Source organism: Acartia tonsa, chromosome 14, assembly GCF_053477335.1.
Source record: "Acartia tonsa isolate MP-2025a chromosome 14, ASM5347733v1, whole genome shotgun sequence".
Taxonomy (NCBI): domain Eukaryota; kingdom Metazoa; phylum Arthropoda; class Copepoda; order Calanoida; family Acartiidae; genus Acartia; species Acartia tonsa.
This window is the reverse complement of record NC_137273.1, coordinates 7,611,915-7,632,005: the sequence shown is the minus strand read 5'-3', so window position 1 is coordinate 7,632,005 and position 20,091 is coordinate 7,611,915. Positions and strand designations below refer to the sequence as shown.

General features: G+C 33.3%; 3 protein-coding genes across 20 annotated transcripts in view; 1 reads left to right on the top strand and 2 right to left on the bottom strand.

Annotated features, from left to right (window-relative positions):
• The window catches only part of ND-B17.2 (NADH dehydrogenase (ubiquinone) B17.2 subunit), a 397,876-nt gene that overhangs the window by 305,355 nt on the left and 72,430 nt on the right, over window positions 1–20,091 (top strand). The window lies entirely within an intron of this gene.
• Window positions 1–20,091, bottom strand: part of ebi (transducin beta like ebi) — a gene marked incomplete in the record, with an annotated part of 75,784 nt that overhangs the window by 26,886 nt on the left and 28,807 nt on the right.
• On the bottom strand, window positions 4,928–19,681 carry LOC145306328 (RING finger protein 11-like). 17 transcript variants are annotated; one of them, XR_013874961.1, is made up of 12 exons: window positions 19,540–19,681; window positions 18,642–18,753; window positions 15,238–15,318; window positions 14,760–14,836; window positions 13,836–13,880; window positions 9,617–9,673; window positions 9,191–9,240; window positions 8,580–8,876; window positions 7,406–7,495; window positions 5,758–7,051; window positions 5,419–5,596; window positions 4,928–5,277 (listed from the first exon to the last, which is right to left on the bottom strand). XR_013874961.1 is itself a non-coding variant. In XM_080148416.1 (8 exons), exons 1-8 carry the CDS (start codon window positions 19,560–19,562, stop codon window positions 8,857–8,859), a joined length of 465 nt encoding a protein of 154 aa, XP_080004542.1. In that variant the 5' UTR covers window positions 19,563–19,681; the 3' UTR covers window positions 7,650–8,856. The 17 variants fall into 17 exon arrangements, 2 of the variants coding, with proteins under 2 accessions (XP_080004542.1, XP_080004543.1); XR_013874955.1 differs by having other exon boundaries at window positions 5,419–7,051; XR_013874957.1 differs by having other exon boundaries at window positions 4,928–5,596; window positions 5,753–7,051.

Here is a 20,091-nt window from a genome sequence, read left to right as displayed (position 1 = left end):
TCGACATTGTCAGTTCTGGCTCTAATCTCTAGACTCTCTCTTAGTACTAACATACGACTATTTAATTCATACCATAACTCCAAATTCCCGTTATAAGACATTCTTAGTTTCTCTCAGTCTGGTTATGTATTGATAACTGAATTAAACTTTCTCTAATAAGCAGGCACATACACAAGCTGTATCTACTTTCTCCATGAAATTTTCCCAAAACCGTTAACTTTCCTTTTTGTAAGGCCTTTTTGATTTGTTAATCCTTTAATTGCTTAATTTAAAAATGAATATTCTTTTTCAGGATTTTGGAGTTGAACCAGTTTTGAAGTACGTGGAGCTTTGCAGTTCCATGGAGAACAACGAGAGTTCCATCTCAACATGTAACAGTCACAGATTATACAAAAAATTTCATTATTTATTATAACGACAATGTTGAACCGAGAAAATATGTTAAAATATGTTAGTCAGTTAAAATTAACAAATAATTTACAGAACGATACTAATAAGTTTTATTATGACGATCAATGTTGAACAGAGAATATTCTGTTAGTCAGTTAAAATTAACTTAAATAAAGCGTATTGATTACAATCAGTGTTTATTATGACGACAATGTTGACACCTAACATTCCACAGCTAAAATTCTAAAAAATATTAACTTTAACATATAAAGCGTATTGATTACAATCCGCCCAATCGGTGTTTATTAATTAAGTTCTACTCGAGAGCTCCAAACATTCCACAAGCTAAAATTCTAAAAAATGTTATTTACAGAAACGATACTAGTAAGTTTTGTAGTTTCAGTATTGACCTGGATAATATCTATATGACCTGTTATGTTATAATATGAAATAAATTCTAAATAAAATCATTATCATCATTATATTTTATTTGCGATTTTTATCATTAAGTAGAAGGATGTTTGTTTGGAAAAATCTGGACTTAGCCTAAAAATTTACCTAAAAATATTGACAAGAATTTAATTAACAAGTAAGAATGGAAAAACCTACCTTAAATACTGGAGATCTTGAGGCAAGTATAAACTTGTGCACTTTTAATTTGGAGGTACTAGTTTCTATCAAACAATCAGTAAACTCTGGATCCTCAAAACAATTCTCCAGGTCACCAGAGAGACAGGATACTGCACTTTCAGGTCCAGGTTTTATAACTTCCAGCCAAATAGTCAGAGTACCTCCAGGTAGGAGACTTGCCTGATTGTTCTTCAGTACATTAATCTCCATAAAAGCAGCATTACAATTTACCTCTCCAGGTGGCACTGTTATCAATCGACATTTAGGCATCAGTAGTAGACTGTTGTTATCTTGGATGCCAATCTTTTGTAGTTTCAGTATTGACCTGGATAATATCTATATGACCTGTTATGTTATAATATGAAATAAATTCTAAATAAAATCATTATCATCATATTTTATTAATTTCATATTCCATATAACGAAAGCAAATAGTGCTGAGTAAAAGGATGCTTTGTTTGGAAAGTATTAGGTCTGAATATTTCCTCATTATATTTTATTTGCGATGTTTATCATTAAGTAGAAGGATGTTTGTTTGGAAAAATCTGGACTTAGCCAAAAAATTTACCTTGTCAATTTTTACCAAAAAGTTGGTCAAATTTTACCAAGTTTTTTTTTTTGGCAGAGTCCAAAAATCTGGACTTAGCCTAAAAATTTACCTTGTCAATTTTTACCAAAAAGTTGGTCAAATTTTACCAAGTTTTTTTTTTTGGCAAAGTCCAAAAATTTGGACTTAGCCTAAAAATTTACCTTGTCAATTTTTACCAAAAAGTTGGTCAAATTTTACCAAGTTTTTTTTTTTGGCAAAGTCCAAAAATTTGGACTTAGCCTAAAAATTTACCTTGTCAATTTTTACCAAAAAGTTGGTCAAATTTTACCAAGTTTTTTTTTTTGGCAAAGTCCAAAAATTTGGACTTAGCCTAAAAATTTACCTTGTCAATTTTTACCAAAAAGTTGGTCAAATTTTACCAAGTTTTTTTTTTTGGCAAAGTCCAAAAATTTGGACTTAGCCTAAAAAAATACCTTGTCAAATTTTACCAACTTTTTGGTAAAAATTGACCAAATTGTGTTTTTTTGTCTAAGTCCGAAAATTCGGACTTAACCTGAAAAATAGAGTTGTAAAATTGACCACATTTTTGGTAAAACTTCCAAAAGTGGTAAAATTGAAAAAAAAAAAAAAAATTTAAATTTAGGCTTCATTGTATAAAAGTCATTATTTTAAAGTACTACAACTGATTATGAAGAGCTGTTTTTTATTTAAAACACAAAAAACGGGTTTTTTTGTTTCGTCAAATTTTACAAAAAAAATGGTAAAATTTGACTAATTTTTTGGCTAAAATTTTTGCTGGTAAAATTTACCACGAAACTGGTATATTATACCAGGTTGACCAGCTTTACCACTTTTCTGGTAAAACGAGTTTTTTTTCTGGTATTTCGTAGAACCTGGGTACTGCAGTTCATGGTCAAATATTGCTGGTAAGCAATATTTCCAAAAATCTATGAATTTTAAAGGCTGCTAGCTGCCAAACAGCTGAACGTACAGCTCATGCCCGAACACTGTTTTAAGCGGCTTAAGAAGGCCTACAAATAATCTTGAATAGCCATAAACAATAATGCATAATTATCTCGCAGTGCAGAGAAATGCGCGAAAAAGACCTATTTTACGCGTTTTTTCTTCAGCGAAGCTTCCCTTGTGCATAATTGGATCTTGGCTATTCCAGATTATTTGTAGGCCTTCTTATGCCGCTTAAAATCCCTGGCTTAAAATGGTGTGCGGGTATGATCTGTACGTTCAGCCGTTTGGCAGCTAGCAGCCTTTAAAATTCATAGATTATTGGAAATATTGCTTACCAGCAATATTTTACCGTGAACTGCAGTAGATCCAAATATTGAAATGGCCGAATTCTGTAATATTTCTTGGGGTAGCCTAGAATTAGAGTTCCTTAAGTCTTACATATTTTATCTATGTAAGGCTAAGGAAACCCTAACTTCTAGGTAAGAACATACATTTATGGAACTTTCAGATGCAAAAAAATGTCGGGGAGGGGGGGGGGTTGAAGTTTTAGGCAATCCAGATGTCTATTAGATATCTCTTTATTAACAAATTCAACATTATTAAGCTTTGTTTTTTTTTTTAACTTTAAAGGTTTCCTATTAATATGAGAGTTTGTATGATCTTTGTGAAGATTCATCCTTGTTTTATTAAAAGTTTCAATAGAACTAGTTAACTATAGAATGTAATCATGTAAAAATAAAATTTCAAGAGCTAAATTTTAAAACGATCGGCAGTCGTCATTTGGGATGTATCTGCGGGTTATTTGAAAATCTGCCCTCGAACAATTTAAAACTAATATTGTGGAATAAGAGGTCTAGATGATTACGAGGTCTTAAAGAATATACATAATACATACAGACATACTATTACTTTGAAGCATATGATATTATAGTTCTTTAATCCGCCCAATATGACCATATTAGAAAAGCGTTTGTATGGATTCCTATTGAATATATTTAATAATTTATACTTGAACGAAAAGTAAAAATTCATCCTTCAATTTAAATATTTAAAAATGGCATAACATAAAATCATGAAGATTTTTAAATTCATAAATATTAATGAATGAACAAACTATCAGAATATCATTAAAATTCTATAATTTACTGGGTTTTGAAAAGGACATCACAGTAAAGCTTCTTTTATTTATTTAGGGAAGGTTAGATCTACCATTCCAAGAGAATTTTATCTATCAAAAAAAATTCTTACCATTTTCCACTGTACCTATTCAAAACTAGAATCAAATTTTTGAGTGCCCATTTGAGAAAGTCTATTCTAAATAATGGTCTAAAATATATTATCTGTAATACAAAGTAGAACGATGTCTGTCTGTCTATTTGTAATAAAGGATCTAGCTAACCGCTTAATCGATTGGGTTCTCCTTAACAGGCTAGCTTTTCATAGGTCCCGGGAAGGTTTGTAACTATTTTGGGGTAGGGTACCACCACCAAAAAAAATTTCATTTATTTTTTTCAACTAGAAATAAAAAATGAGGGGGCGTCAGCTACTCCCCAATTTTTTTTTCTTAATTCTTTAAAAAGAAGAATGGTTATCAAATTCAACTCCCCCCTCCACAAGTGCCCCTAGAGGCCTCTAGGGGGCATAACCGCTAGTTAAAATAAAAATATTATCTTAAAAAAAACATCGGATCATATTTGGCAATAACCTTAACCCTAGACGAGGAAGCTTCCCTGTAATAAACACCCAAATTGAATCGGCACTTGAGGTGGTAGGTGAAGGAAATAATTCTTTTTTTTGGGAGGGTTAATCTTTCTAGGAGCGATTCCTCTTGGCAGGTTGGTTATTGGTCATACCCTCCCACAAAAATTTATAAACCTTCCCAGGATCTAAGAAGCTACATTGTAAAGGAGAACCATATCAGTTCAGCGGTTAGCAAGATTCTTTGGTACACATCGATACACAGACATCCTTTTACTTTTATAGAAGTATATTTTTATTTAAAGTTTAAGAGTATTTTTGCATTAGATCCTAAAATAAAGCAAGTGAATAGCCAATCAAAAGTAAAAAGGTGAGACCTTACTAAGTTCGTAGAGAGGGGAGTTCCCAAAATAAACTCAAATAACAATGGATTTTTATTACTTAGATCGTGATTTTCATGTTCTATAATAAAGTAAACTCTGTAGTGGGCTAAAATTAGGATCTCCCACATCCCCTACCTTCCCACCAGATAAATTACCCGACCAATAAATGCGCGGGGAAATTGTAGCCTGACTTAACGACAATTTTTCTCCTGTCATAATATCCACGTATAAACTACACCCATTCAATATAAACCATCCTCCTATTCTTAAAAATATGTGCAAAATTAAACTAAGGAAATGAAAACAAAAATTTGTTCAAAATTTTGTATTGGTTGTTACAGTTACAAAACACAGATTTAATTTTACAATTCTTTGCAGCAATAGAACAAGAATTTGTCCAGCATGGTTTCCAAACCGATTAATATCTGCTGGGTTTAAACCGGTTCTTGGCCATACTGAAAACTCATGTATAACATCGTATTACAGACAATTTTCCACCAATATTAAAATAAAAATCATAAGATTAATAACAGTTTTGTTAGCCTAGGCCTTCGACCCATTTGGGACTAACAAAACTGGTTTTAATCATATAATGTTTTATTTTGTATCCGCGGAAAGTTGTCTATAATACGATGCGATAAATAACTATTACAATTCTTTCTTGTTAAAGCAATAGAATTAGATTTTTTAAACAAAAAAAGCCTATAGGTTTTCCACCAGTTAGTATCAATGACTAATAAATTTAGATTTTCGGAAACTTTCAAGAAAAAATCTTTTACAATTTCTTTTCATAAAAAATACCAATCCTATAACTTTAACAATATTCTGTTAATGACAAGCTTACAACATAGTTAAAGATCACAATAATAATAATTTTCATGACTAAATAAGTTCTAAAAGTTCAAATAACCGGGTAAATTTTTCTTTTAAATGACTTTTCTTTATTAAGCATTATTTTCTTACATAGGTGTTAGAGGACCTCGGGATTCAGTCGTTTTTTGAGTACAAAAATCTGACAGTACAAGTAAAATACAAAAACTAATGTCCTCCAAGAAAAAGAAATATGTTACTCATATTTAATTTAATTTAAGGAGATAATATTATTTTTTTTTACGGTAAGTTGCTGTACTAAAACCTGACCCAATCCTGAAATCCTCTAATTGGGTAAATATACATATTATTATGAAGTGATTAATTGTAGACACTGAATTAGACAATGGTCGTTATCGTACTTGTTTTAAAATAAGCAAGGACAATATTGTCCATAAGTAGCTAAGCAACAATATTTTAAAAGAAATAGAACAGTAAACTATAACACAGTAATTCAGTGTATACAATTAATCATAATGTAATGTGTTTAAACTTTTGTTCTGAATGTAAAAACTTTTTTGATGTTCTGAATGTGTTGGATAATATTATGACCATGAGTGACATACGAAAGACAATAATAAGACAGGGGGCCAATGTGGGTGAAAATGGTAATATAATCCCTTTTAAAAAGTAAAAATTGTTTCATTTGCAGTGGTGTATATTCTGCAGAAGATTCATTTTTCCCCAGCTGCTAAATTATTTATTTTTTCCCCTCCTGTTTTTTTCCAGCAAGGAAGGGGGAAAATAGAAAAATATTTACAGAACTCTTAATTGGGAAAAAAAATGGGAAAAAATGTTTAAAGTTCTTTTAAATTTTACATTTTCAACCCCCCCTCCCTTTAGTAGGGTCAATTTTGCAGAATATACACCCCTGTGAATCATTGGGCAAGATAATTCTTATGTATTAAAAGAGATTTAAAAGTAAGCTGATTTTATGACTTTGATTACATAACAAATTTTAAAAAAAAAATTTTTAAACTGAAACTGTTGAAATTGTCCCCTGAAATTAACTTTAATGCATGGTTAGAAAATTTTAGATTCAGTACATCAAAAAAATGAAAGCACAAATGGCAACTTAAAATTTAACGGATAAAATCGAACGAGCTGTTTGTTTGTTTTTTTTATTAGTTTTAAATTAATTGAATAAAATAAAAACTGGGATTTTCAAAAATTTTTACTTTTAAGCTTTAAAGAATCTTAGCGAAGTAAATTAAAATTGACTCTTATCATGGCTGTTTTATTACTTAAAAGAGAATAGTAGCTTTCACAAAATTCTGTAAAGTTGTAAGATTCCAGTCTAATGTGCTTATTAGGTCAAACTGTTTTAATGTGTGTTTAATTATACTACGCGTTTGGTCAACATTAAGAACAGTTAGACTTTAAAAGCGCAGTTGACTGAAAGCCTCCTCACTATTTTACGGAATATTGCGAAATCTTCTATTCCCTTTTAAGATAGTGAAAGAAAATTTTGAATAAATTCTGAAGTAACTACTCTACTTTGAAGTACAAAGCTACTAGACTACATTAAACAGTTGTTGGTGTAATAAAATTAAGTAATTCTTTTCTTTAAGAAAAGGCATGATAGTTAATTTAGGAACTTAGATATAAGAATTTCTTCTGAGATATTGCATTGACTTTTAACTGACAAATGGAGTTTGTTAAAGTTGTTTGTGGCTTTAACAGCTGATTGATCTGAAATATTCCATTACCTGAATAGTTTGGTAAGTGTCTTTCTTCCGAGGATATAAGACTGTAAATTATAATTGTACCCAAAATTCTTTAAACATGATCATTGGGTGTTCAATCTTGATTATTTAGTTTGAACTATCAATGTCCAAATTTTTAAATAACCTTAATCCACAGAAGGGGTAGTAATGTTTATCATCAATGGAAATGGGAGTGAGTTTATCTATCATGCCTTATACAATAATAAATTACTAATACCAGGAACATAAGGTATACCAAACAAGCGAAATACTAAGTAAAATCTTTGGGGATGAAAACACACCTAAAATTAATCATTTGTCAGTTTTTATTGTAAGGGAAAATGCAGTTAGAGAATTTTTATCTAAAACTCGTTTCATGTTATTTTTCCTCTTTTCCCGATAATATTCCTAATTATTTAGCTTTGTGGATATACCCTATTCCTTGGCTACTGATACGTATGACAATAATTATGATTATAGTACATAATAAAGTATAAACTATGCAAGTTTTTTTTCTGACATAAATATTTCTTCATTGCAAATTATATGTGGCTAGGGTTGTAAGGGATAAGTAAACTTGAAAAGAGGACTACCAATTCATGAACTAGATGTGAAAAGTTTTTGAAGCTCTGTATAGTGCCTATATAAAATGACGCCATACAATACAAATAACCTATGATAGGCTAATACATAGACTAAATTATCAATGAAAGGCAAGTATACATTTTTATTCACCAATCGCAAGCCAGTATGACGTCATTTTTTATAGACACTACAAAAAAGCTTCAAAGTTTTACAATCTAACGCAATTCTTGTCTGAACATGGCCTTTTCCTTTCGCATTAATTTAAAATCTCTGAAATACTCCAAGCCACCTTTTCAGATGGCCAAACTATTAAGCTCCCTTCATGAAAAGTCCCCTTTCAGATTTATTTACTTATCCCTACATCGCTGAATGCGAATTAAATCTTAAAATAAACTAGAGTACGTAATACAAAACTGTAAGAATAAATAAAGACTTACTTTATTATCATTAAAAGGGATTAGATATCATGAAAAAGAGGGGAGGGTCATTTCTCACAAAGCTGGCAGATATTTAACCAAGTTATCACATGAGACAGGAGTTGGAAAAATATCCTTAAGCAATGAAATCAAGTATTTGTAACATTTAGATTAACGATGATGCAATATGTTGAAAGGATTGGGTGGTGTACAATCGTCTCTTTGATTTAAATACAAATCATGGCAAATAAAGTGAGAAATGTTTCCATACCGTTTATTTCTGATTCATAATCCACTTATTTATGATTTAATTAAGTCTTAGATAACAAAATTTATCAATGGTCAAAATTTTTTGAAATAACATTTTAGCATAGGCGAAACAAACCTTTCGTAAATATTGTAGGGTAATATTTTTCCTATTAATTGATTGATTGATTTGCCGCGCATAATTTTGAATAACTTCTATATTTAATACACAGCTTAATAATAACATATATCATCATTCATCAATGCGTTCTATTACACGTCAACAAACAAATGTCGTCCTTGTTATTTTTGTTTGGCATTTTTGGCGCCTTTTTATTTATCAGCTCAGCTGATCTTTATGTTATTGATTGATTTGTTTTGTGATGATTTTTCTTTACTATTCTCTGGTTTTATTTTCAGTTTGAATCATAGGCAACTATAAAAAAATGGATTCATGTTAAAATAATACAGACACATCTACGTAAAACAAGATTAAATTAAATGAAAACTTATGCCTTTTGAAGATGAGATTTTACCTTCGTGTAAAGACACTTAAACCACAAAAAAAACATGGGTGAAATTAATATAAATTATCAAACTCTTTGTAGACAACTGCTTAAAACCATAGAAATTCCAATCAAATCTTTTTTGGATTGGCAATAAGGTAAAAACTAGGTATATTTTGCCTCTAACTTTTCTATCAGTCAAAAAAAATCATTTCTACCCCAGATATGTAAATCTCAAAATTACCTAGAAGGGCTGCGTCCACAGGTTCCATGCAGGAGGGACAAGTGAAAGACCTTAAAATAAGGAAAAAATAAATTTCTTTTTGATGCATTCAATTAGGCAAAATCACTTAAATCGAAGAGTTGAACATGCGGGGGAGTTTTAACTTGTATGATTATCCCAGCCGTTGCTCAAAAAAACCTTATAACCCTGCGTGGCCAATTGCCTAACCCTGAGGGGCAATCACCTAACCTAACATAACCTATCAAAACCTACTATGAAAATACTACGAAACGCCCCTTAAGAGGTGTTGTAACGAAAGGGACATTACACCATTTTTTTACTGTCCTATTCGCCTTTATATGACATTTGTCTTAAGAGAGAATTTATTGGGTATCAAAATATCGATGTAAATATAAAATAAAAATGTCGACAAAAGCATGTGTTTACCTCATAAGCCAGTCGTCAATGCAGTCTGTATGGTAGGTATGCATACAGGGCAAATACCTAAAAATATTAATACAATGAGTCTGTATGGTAGGTATGCATACAGGGCAAATACCTAAAAATATTAATACAATGAGTCTGTATGGTAGGTATGCATACAGGGCAAATACCTAAAAATATTAATACAATGAGTCTGTATGGTAGGTATGCATACAGGGCAAATACCTAAAAATATTAATACAATGAGTCTGTATGGTAGGTTTGCATACAGGGCATATACCTAAAAATAATAATACAATGAGTCTGTATGGTAGGTATGCATGGAGGGCAAATACCTAAAAATAGCCCCCCCCCCTATTTTTAAATTTAGTTAAAAAAATGAAATAAAAAAAATTAGGGGGGAGGTAATTTTTTTTAGCGGGCGATTTCTCTTGGGAAAGTGGAGTTACCCTCGCTCAAAATAGTTATAAAGCTTCACAGGACCTGTGAGAAGTTACCCTGTAAAGGAGAACCCGATCTGTTCAGCGGTTAACGAGATCCTACGGTACAGACAAACAAACAAAAATTCTTTTACTTTATTAAAAGGATACAAAAAGAAAGGGGGGGGGGGGTAAAATGTGGTGACTCGTGCCACGACATACCGCCAATTTTATTTTGGATGCTACTCCCTTAGTTTTAAAGATAATTGGGTAAAATCTTTTGGGCTGGGTCATAAAATTAGGACCCTTGCCTACAAAAAAAGAAAAAAATCATAGCTGTGGAAAACTTAGAATACGATGCTATAAATAATTCTTATTTACAAATAATCAAAATATTGTATCGTATGTTTATTAATTAATTACGTATTATATTTGTTTATCAAAACAAGTATGATATTAGTATGTATATTAGAATGTAAAAAAAGAACTTCTCTAATTCTGATAGAATTACATTAGTCAGATTTAAAATTAACTTTAAACCTTCCTACTTGTGAAATATTTACCTACCGTACGCGTATATCAGACTATCATTATTGTGGAAACAAATATTACCAAACAAACGTACGAAGTTTCTGGTAATAAAGAGAGGGGTAGGTTTCTGGTAGAATCCGTAAAGGTGTGTGTTTTAAGGCTTAAAAATAGTAGTAGAACGATAATATTCACTAAATATGTGTATTTCTTATTGAAAAGCAGGGACAAGGGAAGGCTATTCTGGCAAACAATGCTTTAGAGCTGATTTCATAGATTTCCAGTTAAAACTAGATGATGAGATTATGCAACTTTTGGCAGAATTTGATGAGAATCTCAAGCATTATTTTATTAGTTTTTGCTCACTTTACTACAAGCCATGCAAAAAGGATAGTCAGAGATTAGTTCCATGTTCAGTTCTGAGATAAACGAGCTAATTAATGCTTTTTACATATTTTATATATTTCATCTAAATCATAGACTACTCGTAAATTATATGTTTAATAGTGAATAAAATTTATTGAAAATCCCAAAGAGTGGATAGCTGTAATATTTTGAAAAATATTTAAGATTGTTTAGATATTTATCTCATCTAAAAATTTTACATAAAAAAAGTTTTTACGACACCTATCAATAAAATTCTGAACTTCATAACTATTCTTTTCCAAATCTTAAATTTTTTAATATATGTTGTGGCTTAATTTGGTATTTCTTGACAACTTCTTGCCTCTAATTGTGAAACAATAAGTGTTAATGTTCGATTTTCCTTCCAATTCAGAGCTTCGCTTTTATGGATGTTGTCATCCTTGTTTTAATAAGTAATGAGCAAAGGATTTTATTTTTGAGCTTTAAAGTAAGATGTTTTTAGTTATTGAATCAATTTGAAACTTTTACTTTAACTTGCTCTGAAGGGTTAATTAGGAAGTGTTTGAAAATGAGCCGAAGTAAAAATTTGTCAAAATATTTTGTAATTCGTCTTTGAACAGTTACAAATTTTATGGGTAAGAAAAATATTTAAAGATTTTATTTTTAGGAAGTATTTAAAAATGTTTTTAATCTCCCTACTGTGTTATTTTTTTAAAATCGGTCTGATAATAACATTAATAATCAGGGTTCGGCAGCCGCGCCTTTGCCTCACTTTTAAACCTGCTTGTGAGCAGAAAAAGAAATTTCAGAAAGAAGGATTGTCTGCTAAAGAGCAGTTTTATACATATTAATATTAATATTATAGTGATAAAATGACGATATCACTGAGGCTTACACGCGGCTTACGCGCGGCTACCGATCCCTGTTAATAATCTACACAATTTTGATGAGGTTTAGTGAATTTAGATTAACTAATTTATACTCTATCATAATCTACTACAAGCCCTTTTTAATAATGGTTGAATCATCAATAATATTACACACTCATAAAGGTTTCGTGATTAGATTGCGTGATTTTAATAGACTTTTTATTCAGACAGACCTTCCCTTGTCCCTGATTGAAAAGGACTATAGACAATTTTTTTTAAGTTAACATAAATTTTTATCGTTCTACCACTGTTTTTAACTTATAACACGTAACCTTTACAGATTCTACCAGAAACCTACCCCTCTCTTTATATTGCCTTTGCTACATAAGTTTTCTATTATGACATTATACCAATTGTCATAAACATCAAATTATATTAACAATACATAACACATACAGTCCCTAGTGTACTACAAACGTACTCAGACAAACAGACCCTAACTATAGAAAAACATTTTAAGAAATTTCGTAATAATGAATATTTTTTAAATAATGTTTACAAATGGAAAATGTTGTTTTTAATAGAACTACTATAAATTAAACAACAACAAGAAGGATGACAGCATCAATAAAAGCGATGCTCTGAAACGGTAGGACAAACGGACTTTGACACTTGCAAAGTGTTATAACTGAATAAGCAGAATATAATAGTATAGTTTAAACAAAATTGCAATTAAATAAAATCTATTGCATAAGTGCTTTAATATATGATACTGTTCAAGGACATACTTAATTTTTAGGGCTTGATTATAGAGATGCTTCACATGACATTGTACCTTGTTGTAATAGGAATCTCTATTCCACAAATCAGATAAATAGGATAAATACACCACAAAAAACTGTTGTTAAAAGAGGTTAAAAATCAACATGTTTTGAATAAACATACGGATTTTCTGGTAGCGAATATAGAGTTGCTACGCTTTCTAAATTGTACCAAGCTTGTGTAGGAATCATCTTGCAAAGTTTGGAATCGATAGGATAATTTTAACATGTCTAAATTAACGAAAAGATCTAACCGTTTCGGACGGATCGACCCAAATTATAGAAAAGCTTCGCCTTTTAAATTTAAATTCTCTGGTCCATTACAAACGCACTTAATATAAAGGCGTACAAACATCACAAGAAATTTCGTAATGAATATTTTCTAGTAAATGTTTACCAATGAGAAATGTTTTTTTAACTAATATAAACTGAACAAAAAATCATAATTAAAGTTCAAACAACAAAAATAATTGAAAATCCTAAGAACTTAAATTATACCTATTGTACTAATAAAATAAGTTGGTAAATAAATTACATAATTAAAAATAAACAAGGATGACAACATCCATAAAAGCGAAGCACTGAAACGGTAGGACAAACGGACATTAACACTTGTATAGTGTCAGAACTGAATAATTATAATATAAATGTATAAGAGTCGAAGCAAAATTGTAAGTAAATTTGTTAAAAAAACTGCTTGATTCCGGATAATGTTTATGGACATACTTACATTTTTAGGACTTGATTATAGAGTAGCTTCGCTTATTACATTATACTTTGTTGTCCCAGGAATCAATATACCAAAAATCAGATCAATCGGATGATTAGATCACATAAAAATTTGTTGATAAAAAGTAAAAAAATTCAACATGTTTAAAATGGACGTACGGACATTTTGGTGATGATTGTACCTAACTGTTAAAGGAATCACCATAAAAAAATTGAAATCGATAGGACAATTCTAACATGCCTAAATTAACGAAAAAAGCTATCCGTTACGGGCGGACGTACGGACGGAACGACCCTAATTATAGAAAAGCTTCGATTTCAAAAATACGATTAATCAGTGAGTTAATTATACTGGTCCACAAAGTTTTATAACCACGATATCTTATTCGTTGGTTTCAACACTTTAACAAATAATTTTAAACTAAAGAATGAGTAAACAGACAATGAAATAATATTATAGAGAAGCGTAGCTGCTAAAATATTTCCTTACCTTATAGCATCACCAATGTTAAACTCGATCATACATATCACACATCTAAGAAAGAAAACATTGAAATATCCAGCTAAGGCGAAATAATGATGTTTTGGGGTAAATAGTTTCCGTAACCCTAGGATGGATAATATAAACCCTACCTGCAATGGTTAAACGAACATATGAAAATTGAGAACACATTTAGAACAAATTACAAAGTTGCTACAAATTGTTCCGTTTAAGAAGAGATGAATTTTTTCTAAAGATCAGTAGGTATGCAATAACACTTACTACCTAATTAAAAGAAAACTGCTACTTTAGTGAAAAAAGTAAAAACCCATTATGAGCTTCAGTAAGGGGGGGGGGTATTGCAACTATCTCGTAATCAATGATTAAATGGCACTTAGAATTCGAATTTCGATCTGAAATTTTGCATGAATAATCCTTGGTAGGTCTATTTTCCCTAAATCGAACAAAAAGTTGGAGAAGTAACGGCTAACGGCTCAGCCGTTTTGCCATTTTTTTGATATCTAAAATGCAAATTAGTCACGAAACCTATCTCCACATAATACATTTTGTTGGTACTAGAAATATAAAAATGGTTATTGCTATCATTTAACATGAATAAAACCAAAAATATGTTTTAAAAAGTTGGTTCCTACGTAATTATTGATGAATTTGCTCTGAAAATAGGCAAAAAAACGGCTAAACAGCTGAGTCGCCAGCCGTTACTTTTCCAACTTTTTGTTCGATTTATGGAAAATAGACCTACCGAGGATTACTCATGAAAAATTTCAGATCAAAATTCGAATTCTAAGTGCCATTTAATCATGGATTACGAGATGGTTGCATTAACCCCCCCCCCCTTTTTAACATCCACAAAATTATAAAATTTAACAGACTCGCTTACAGACATCCTACTTTTTGAAACTAAAATCTTACTCTCTATTTTTCTTGCAGCCATCAAATGATCCAGTTGGAAGATGCTGAATTAATCCTATTCTCTGAGCTATCTTCACCTAAAGAAAAATAATTTTGTCTCAGGTTGGCATGTATGTCAACTTATAGCAGAATAGTTGAAATATGACAAAACAAAATTACCTTCTTCCATATATTATATTATCTTTTTAAAAATCAAACAAGCGGGAGATTTTGTTGTCTAATATTGCTGAAATCTATTCAATCCTCCCCCCCCCCCCCTTGCTATTAAAAAGTATAATAATTAGGTGATAAGAAGACAATGGACGGTAAATAAATGCCAATTAGTGCACTAGAAAAGACACTTAATGAAAAAATTTAGAAAATCTATTTCAGAGGTAATAGAAGTCAACAAAATTTTTAAGCCAACGAATGAGATAATGTTACGCATTTATAATTATCATTTCCTGTTTTGTTGGCCCGGAGGAGGGACAAAGCTCACCTGTTCTTCCTCTGTTAGTTGACTGGCAGGCCGTGAAACATTTGGGGACGGATAGTAGATGGGCGCCTGGTTGGCAGACTCCTACACAATAAGAATAATTAATGAATTGATTAAGGGGGGGGTTTTTAATGCAACCATCTCGTAATCAGTGAGCAAATGGCACTTGGAATTCGAATTTCGATCTGAAATTTTGCATGAGTAATCCTTGATAGGTCTATTTTCCCTAATTCGAACAAAAAGTTGGAAAAGTAACGGCTGGCGGCTGGCAGCTCAGCCGTTTAGCCGTTTTTTGCCTATTTTTAGGGCAAATTCATCATTAATTACGTAGGAATCAACTTTTTAAAACATATTTTTGGCTTAATTCATGTTAAATGATAACAATAACCATTTTTTAAAATTTTCAGTACCAGCTGCTAAACGGCTAGAACCGGCTGAAAACGGCTGGGAGCCGCCAAGAGTATAAAGGGTAGATAGGGCTTGTGACATGTCTAGGGCTAGGTTTCTATGGGTGCTGAGCTCAAAAATGCTACTAAAAATAGTGACGGCCAATCCATATGGCAGCTGGGTAACAGCTGCAGCTCAGCTGCGAGCGGCCAAGAGTAGAATGAGTAGATTGGGCTTGTGACGTGTCTAGGGGTAGGTTTTTTTGGGTGCTGAGCTCAAAAATGCTACCAAAAATAGTGGAGGCCCATCCACATGGCAGCTGGGTAATGGACGCAGCTCAGCTGGTTAACGGCCGCAGCTCAGACGAGATAGGCCAAGAGTAGAATGAGTACATGAGGCATGTGACGTGTCCAGGATTAGGTTTTTATGGGTGCTGAACTCAAAAATGCTTCTAAAAATAGTTTTGGCCAATCCATGTGGCAGTTAAGTAATAGCTGCTGCTCAGCTGCGAACGGCTAAGAGTGGAATGATTAGATAGGGCTTGTGACGTGTCTAGGGGTAGGTTTTTATGGGTGCTGAGCTCAAAAATGGTACCAAAAATAGTGGCAGCCCATCCATATGGCAGCTGGGTAACGGCCGAAGCTCAGCTGGTAGAGGCCAAGAGTAGAATGAGTACATAGGGCATGTGACATGTCTAGGGGTAGGTTTTCATGGGTGCTGAGTTCAAAAATGCTACCAAAAATAGTGGCGACCCATCCATATGGCAGGAGCTGAGTAACAGCTGCAGCTCAGCTGCGAGTCGCCAAGAGTAGAATGAGTAGATAAGGCTTGTGATGTGTCTAGGGGTAGGTTTTCATGGGTGCTGAGCTCAAAAATGGTACCAAAAATAGTGGCGACCCATCCATATTGCAGCTGGGTAACAGCTGCAGCTCAGCTGCGCGCCACCAAGAGTATAATGAGTAGATAGAGCTTGTGACGTGTCTCAGGGTAGGTTTTTATGGGTGTTGAGCTCAAATATACTACTAAAAATAGTGGCGACCAATCCATATAAGGCAGCTGAGTAACAGCTACAGCTTAGCTAGAGGTGGCCAAGAGTAGAATGAGTAGATAGGGCTTGTGACATATCTTAGGGTAGGTTTTCATGACTGCTGAGCTCAAAAATGCTACCAAAAATAGTGGTGACCCATACATGTGGCAGCTGGGTAACGGCGGCAGCTCAGCTGGGAGCGGCCAAAAGTAGAATGAGTACATAGGGCTTGTGACGTGTCCAGGGGTAGGTATTTATGAGTGCTGAGCTCAAAAATACTACCAATAATAGTGGCGGCTCATCCATATGGCAGCTGGGTAAGCCCTATCTACTCATTTTACTCTTAGCCTCTCCCAGATGAGCTGCAGCCGTTACCCAGCTGCCATATGGATGGGTCGCCACTATTTTTGGGAGCATTTTTGAGCTCAGTACCCATAAAAACTTACCCCAAGACACGTCACAAGCCCTATGTACTCATTTTACTCTTGGCCGCTCCCATCTGAGCTGCAGCTGTTGCTCAGATGGCCGCCACTATTTTTCATGTGGCAGCTGGGTAACGGCGGCAGCTCAGCTGGGAGCGGCCAAAAGTAGAATGAGTACATAGGGCTTGTGACGTGTCCAGGGGTAGGTATTTATGAGTGCTGAGCTCAAAAATACTACCAATAATAGTGGCGGCTCATCCATATGGCAGCTGGGTAAGCCCTATCTACTCATTCTACTCTTGGCCTCTCACAGCTGAGCTGCGGCCGTTACCCAGCTGCCATATGGATGGGCCGCCACTATTTTTGGTAGCATTTTTGAGCTCAGCAACCATAAAAACCTACCCCTAGACACGTCATAAGCCCCATCTACTCATTCTACTCTTGACCGCTCGCCGCTGAGCAGCAGCTGTTACCCAGCTGCCATATGTATTGGCCGCCACTATTTTTGGTGACATTTTTGAGCTCAGCACCCATAAAAACCTACCCCTAGACACGTCACAAGCCCTATCTACTCATTCTACTCATTCTACTCTTGGCCGCTCGCAGCAGCTATTACTCAACTGCCACATGGATTGGCCATCACTATTTTTGGTAGTATTTTTGAGCTCAGCACCCATAAAAACCTAACTCTGGACATGTCACATGCCCTATGTACTCATTCTACTCTTGGCCTCTCCCAGCTGAGCTGCCGCCTTTACCCAGCTGCCACATGGATGGGCCGCCACTATTTTTGGTAGCATTTTTGAGCTCAGCACCTATAAAAACCTACCCATAGACACGTCACAAGCCCTATCTACTCATTCTACTCTTGGCCGCTCGCAGCTGAGCTGCAGCTGTTACCCAGCTGCCATATGGATTGGCCGTCACTATTTTTAGTAGTATTTTTGAGCTCAGCACCCATAAAAACCTACCCCTAGACATGTCACAAGCCCTATCTACTCTTCATACTCTTGGCCGCTCCCAGCTGTTTTCAGCCGGTTCTAGCCGTTTAGCAGCTGGTACTAGAAATTTAAAAAATGGTTATTGCTATCATTTAATATAAATTAAACCAAAACTATGTTTTAAAAAGTTGATTCCTACGTAATTAATGATGAATTTGCCCTAAAAATAGGCCAAAAACGGCTAAACGGCTGAGCTGCAGCCGCCAGCCGTTACTTTTCCAACTTTTTGTTCGATTTAGGGAAAATAGACCTACCAAGGATTACCCATGCAAAATTTCAGCTCGAAATTCGAATTCTAAGTGCCATTTGCTCACTGATTACGAGATGGTTGCATTAAAAACCCCCCCCTTAGCTAGGTACATAATTCGACAAGGAGTAAGTTGAGACACTTTTGTATAGCCACTAGGGCCAGATTGACTACATAAGGATGTTGTCAATATATGGATTCTTGTCGTAAATTTAGGTAACTACTATAGTCCTCAGATATTGGTCAATACGTTCCTCCATGTTTAGGGGAGCAGATGGGGGCAATTAGTATATTATATTAAACTACTATACTGACAAACTTACCAAAACATACTGAGGCTGTGTTTCCAGCTGTTCAGTGGAGGTGCTGTTACCCCCTCCATCTCTCAACAGAGATACGTCGTCGGCTGTGTGTGAATTAAGGCAGTTTCCCATTCTAAAATAATCAATTTATATCAGCGGCTTTGTGCTATATGTACATTATAAATCTTAATGTTTTAGATGACCAGAGGCAAAACAAGCATTCATAAACTATTTAATTTTCATTCCTGAGCATATCCCCCCCTAATTTTTTCTCAATTACTAAAAGTCTTGTACTTTCAGATAATTAAAAATGTCAGATTCTTGAATCTCAGGATAGGAACAGTTTTTTCACGTCTTTGAAGTGCTCTTCAATTATCATTTTAAATATAAATATAATATGAATTTATGAGTTTGTTATAATAATATGAATTTATTTTTTAAGGTATTCTTCAATTTTCCAATATAAATATAATATATTAATTATGCAATTATTACGAGATTGCTTCCTTCATACTTTTTATGTTCGTGGGTGGGTTCTTAAAAAAAAGCAAGTAACGCTCAATTGTCAAATATTGTCAGATCACTAAATTTGATTTGTTCAAAATCTATACCTAAAGAAACTTTTCTAAAACATAATTTTTTACTCAATTTTCTAAAATTTAGATTTTGGAAGATTTTACAACAATTTTGGTTCTGTATACTATACCTAGCCGATTCAGTGATACTTTTTCTTTTTAAAAATCCAATTCTACTAAGAATTTTTGAAAATCTTTGAGTAACGTTGGGTACTTAGGTTAGGAATGAAAGTTGAAGGGTTTGTGATGTTATAACTTCAGAACAATGATTTCCTCACATCATACGGTTGAATCTCATCCCTATGCATAAGATTAAGGACACAGCAATATGCCAAAATGTTTACCTGGCTCTAAGCCAGGACAGCATGCTCCTGCAGAGATGACCAGCTGGACAAGCCAGCTCTACCTGGCACCACCACTCAGAAAGAGATTGAAAGCCAGGTCTCTACCAAAAAATTCTGGCACTTCGTGGCTTTGCTTTAGGTTAGTTACAGGTGACTCTGTGTCTGTTTTTGATCTATAAGAGATTCTCTGTAATTCCTGAAAAATAAATATTTTATTATGTACTATGTAATAAGAAATAAATTCAGGGTATCTATGAGGAAAATACTGTTTGTTTATTACATCTTGACTTAAACACAACAAACTATTTCATGATATCTTTTAATATTTTTTCTCTCAAAAAGCTGTTGTACTTATTTTTTTTTGTTAATTTACCCTTGTGTAGCCTTTTAAAAACATACAAAAAATGCTTGCAATCAAAGCTATAATTTGTTTAGCTAACTTAATCTCGTTTCCATTGTGTATTTTTTGAAAGCTGTTAAATGCTAAAATATAAAAAAATATTTGAAATGGTTTGTAGAATTTAAAGATTAGCTTTTAAGTGTTTTTTTTTA

Excerpts from the sequence above, each read along its gene's own strand:
- LOC145306328 (XM_080148416.1), bottom strand. The coding sequence starts at position 19,562 with ATGCTGTCCTGGCTTAGAGCCAG. Across the intron at positions 15,319-18,641 it reads CACAGCCTCAGTATGTTTTG|GAGTCTGCCAACCAGGCGCC; the intron begins GTAAGTTTGTCA and ends CTTATTGTGTAG. Across the intron at positions 13,881-14,759 it reads GGCTGCAAGAAAAATAGAGA|ATGTGTGATATGTATGATCG; the intron begins GTAAGATTTTAG and ends TTTCTTTCTTAG.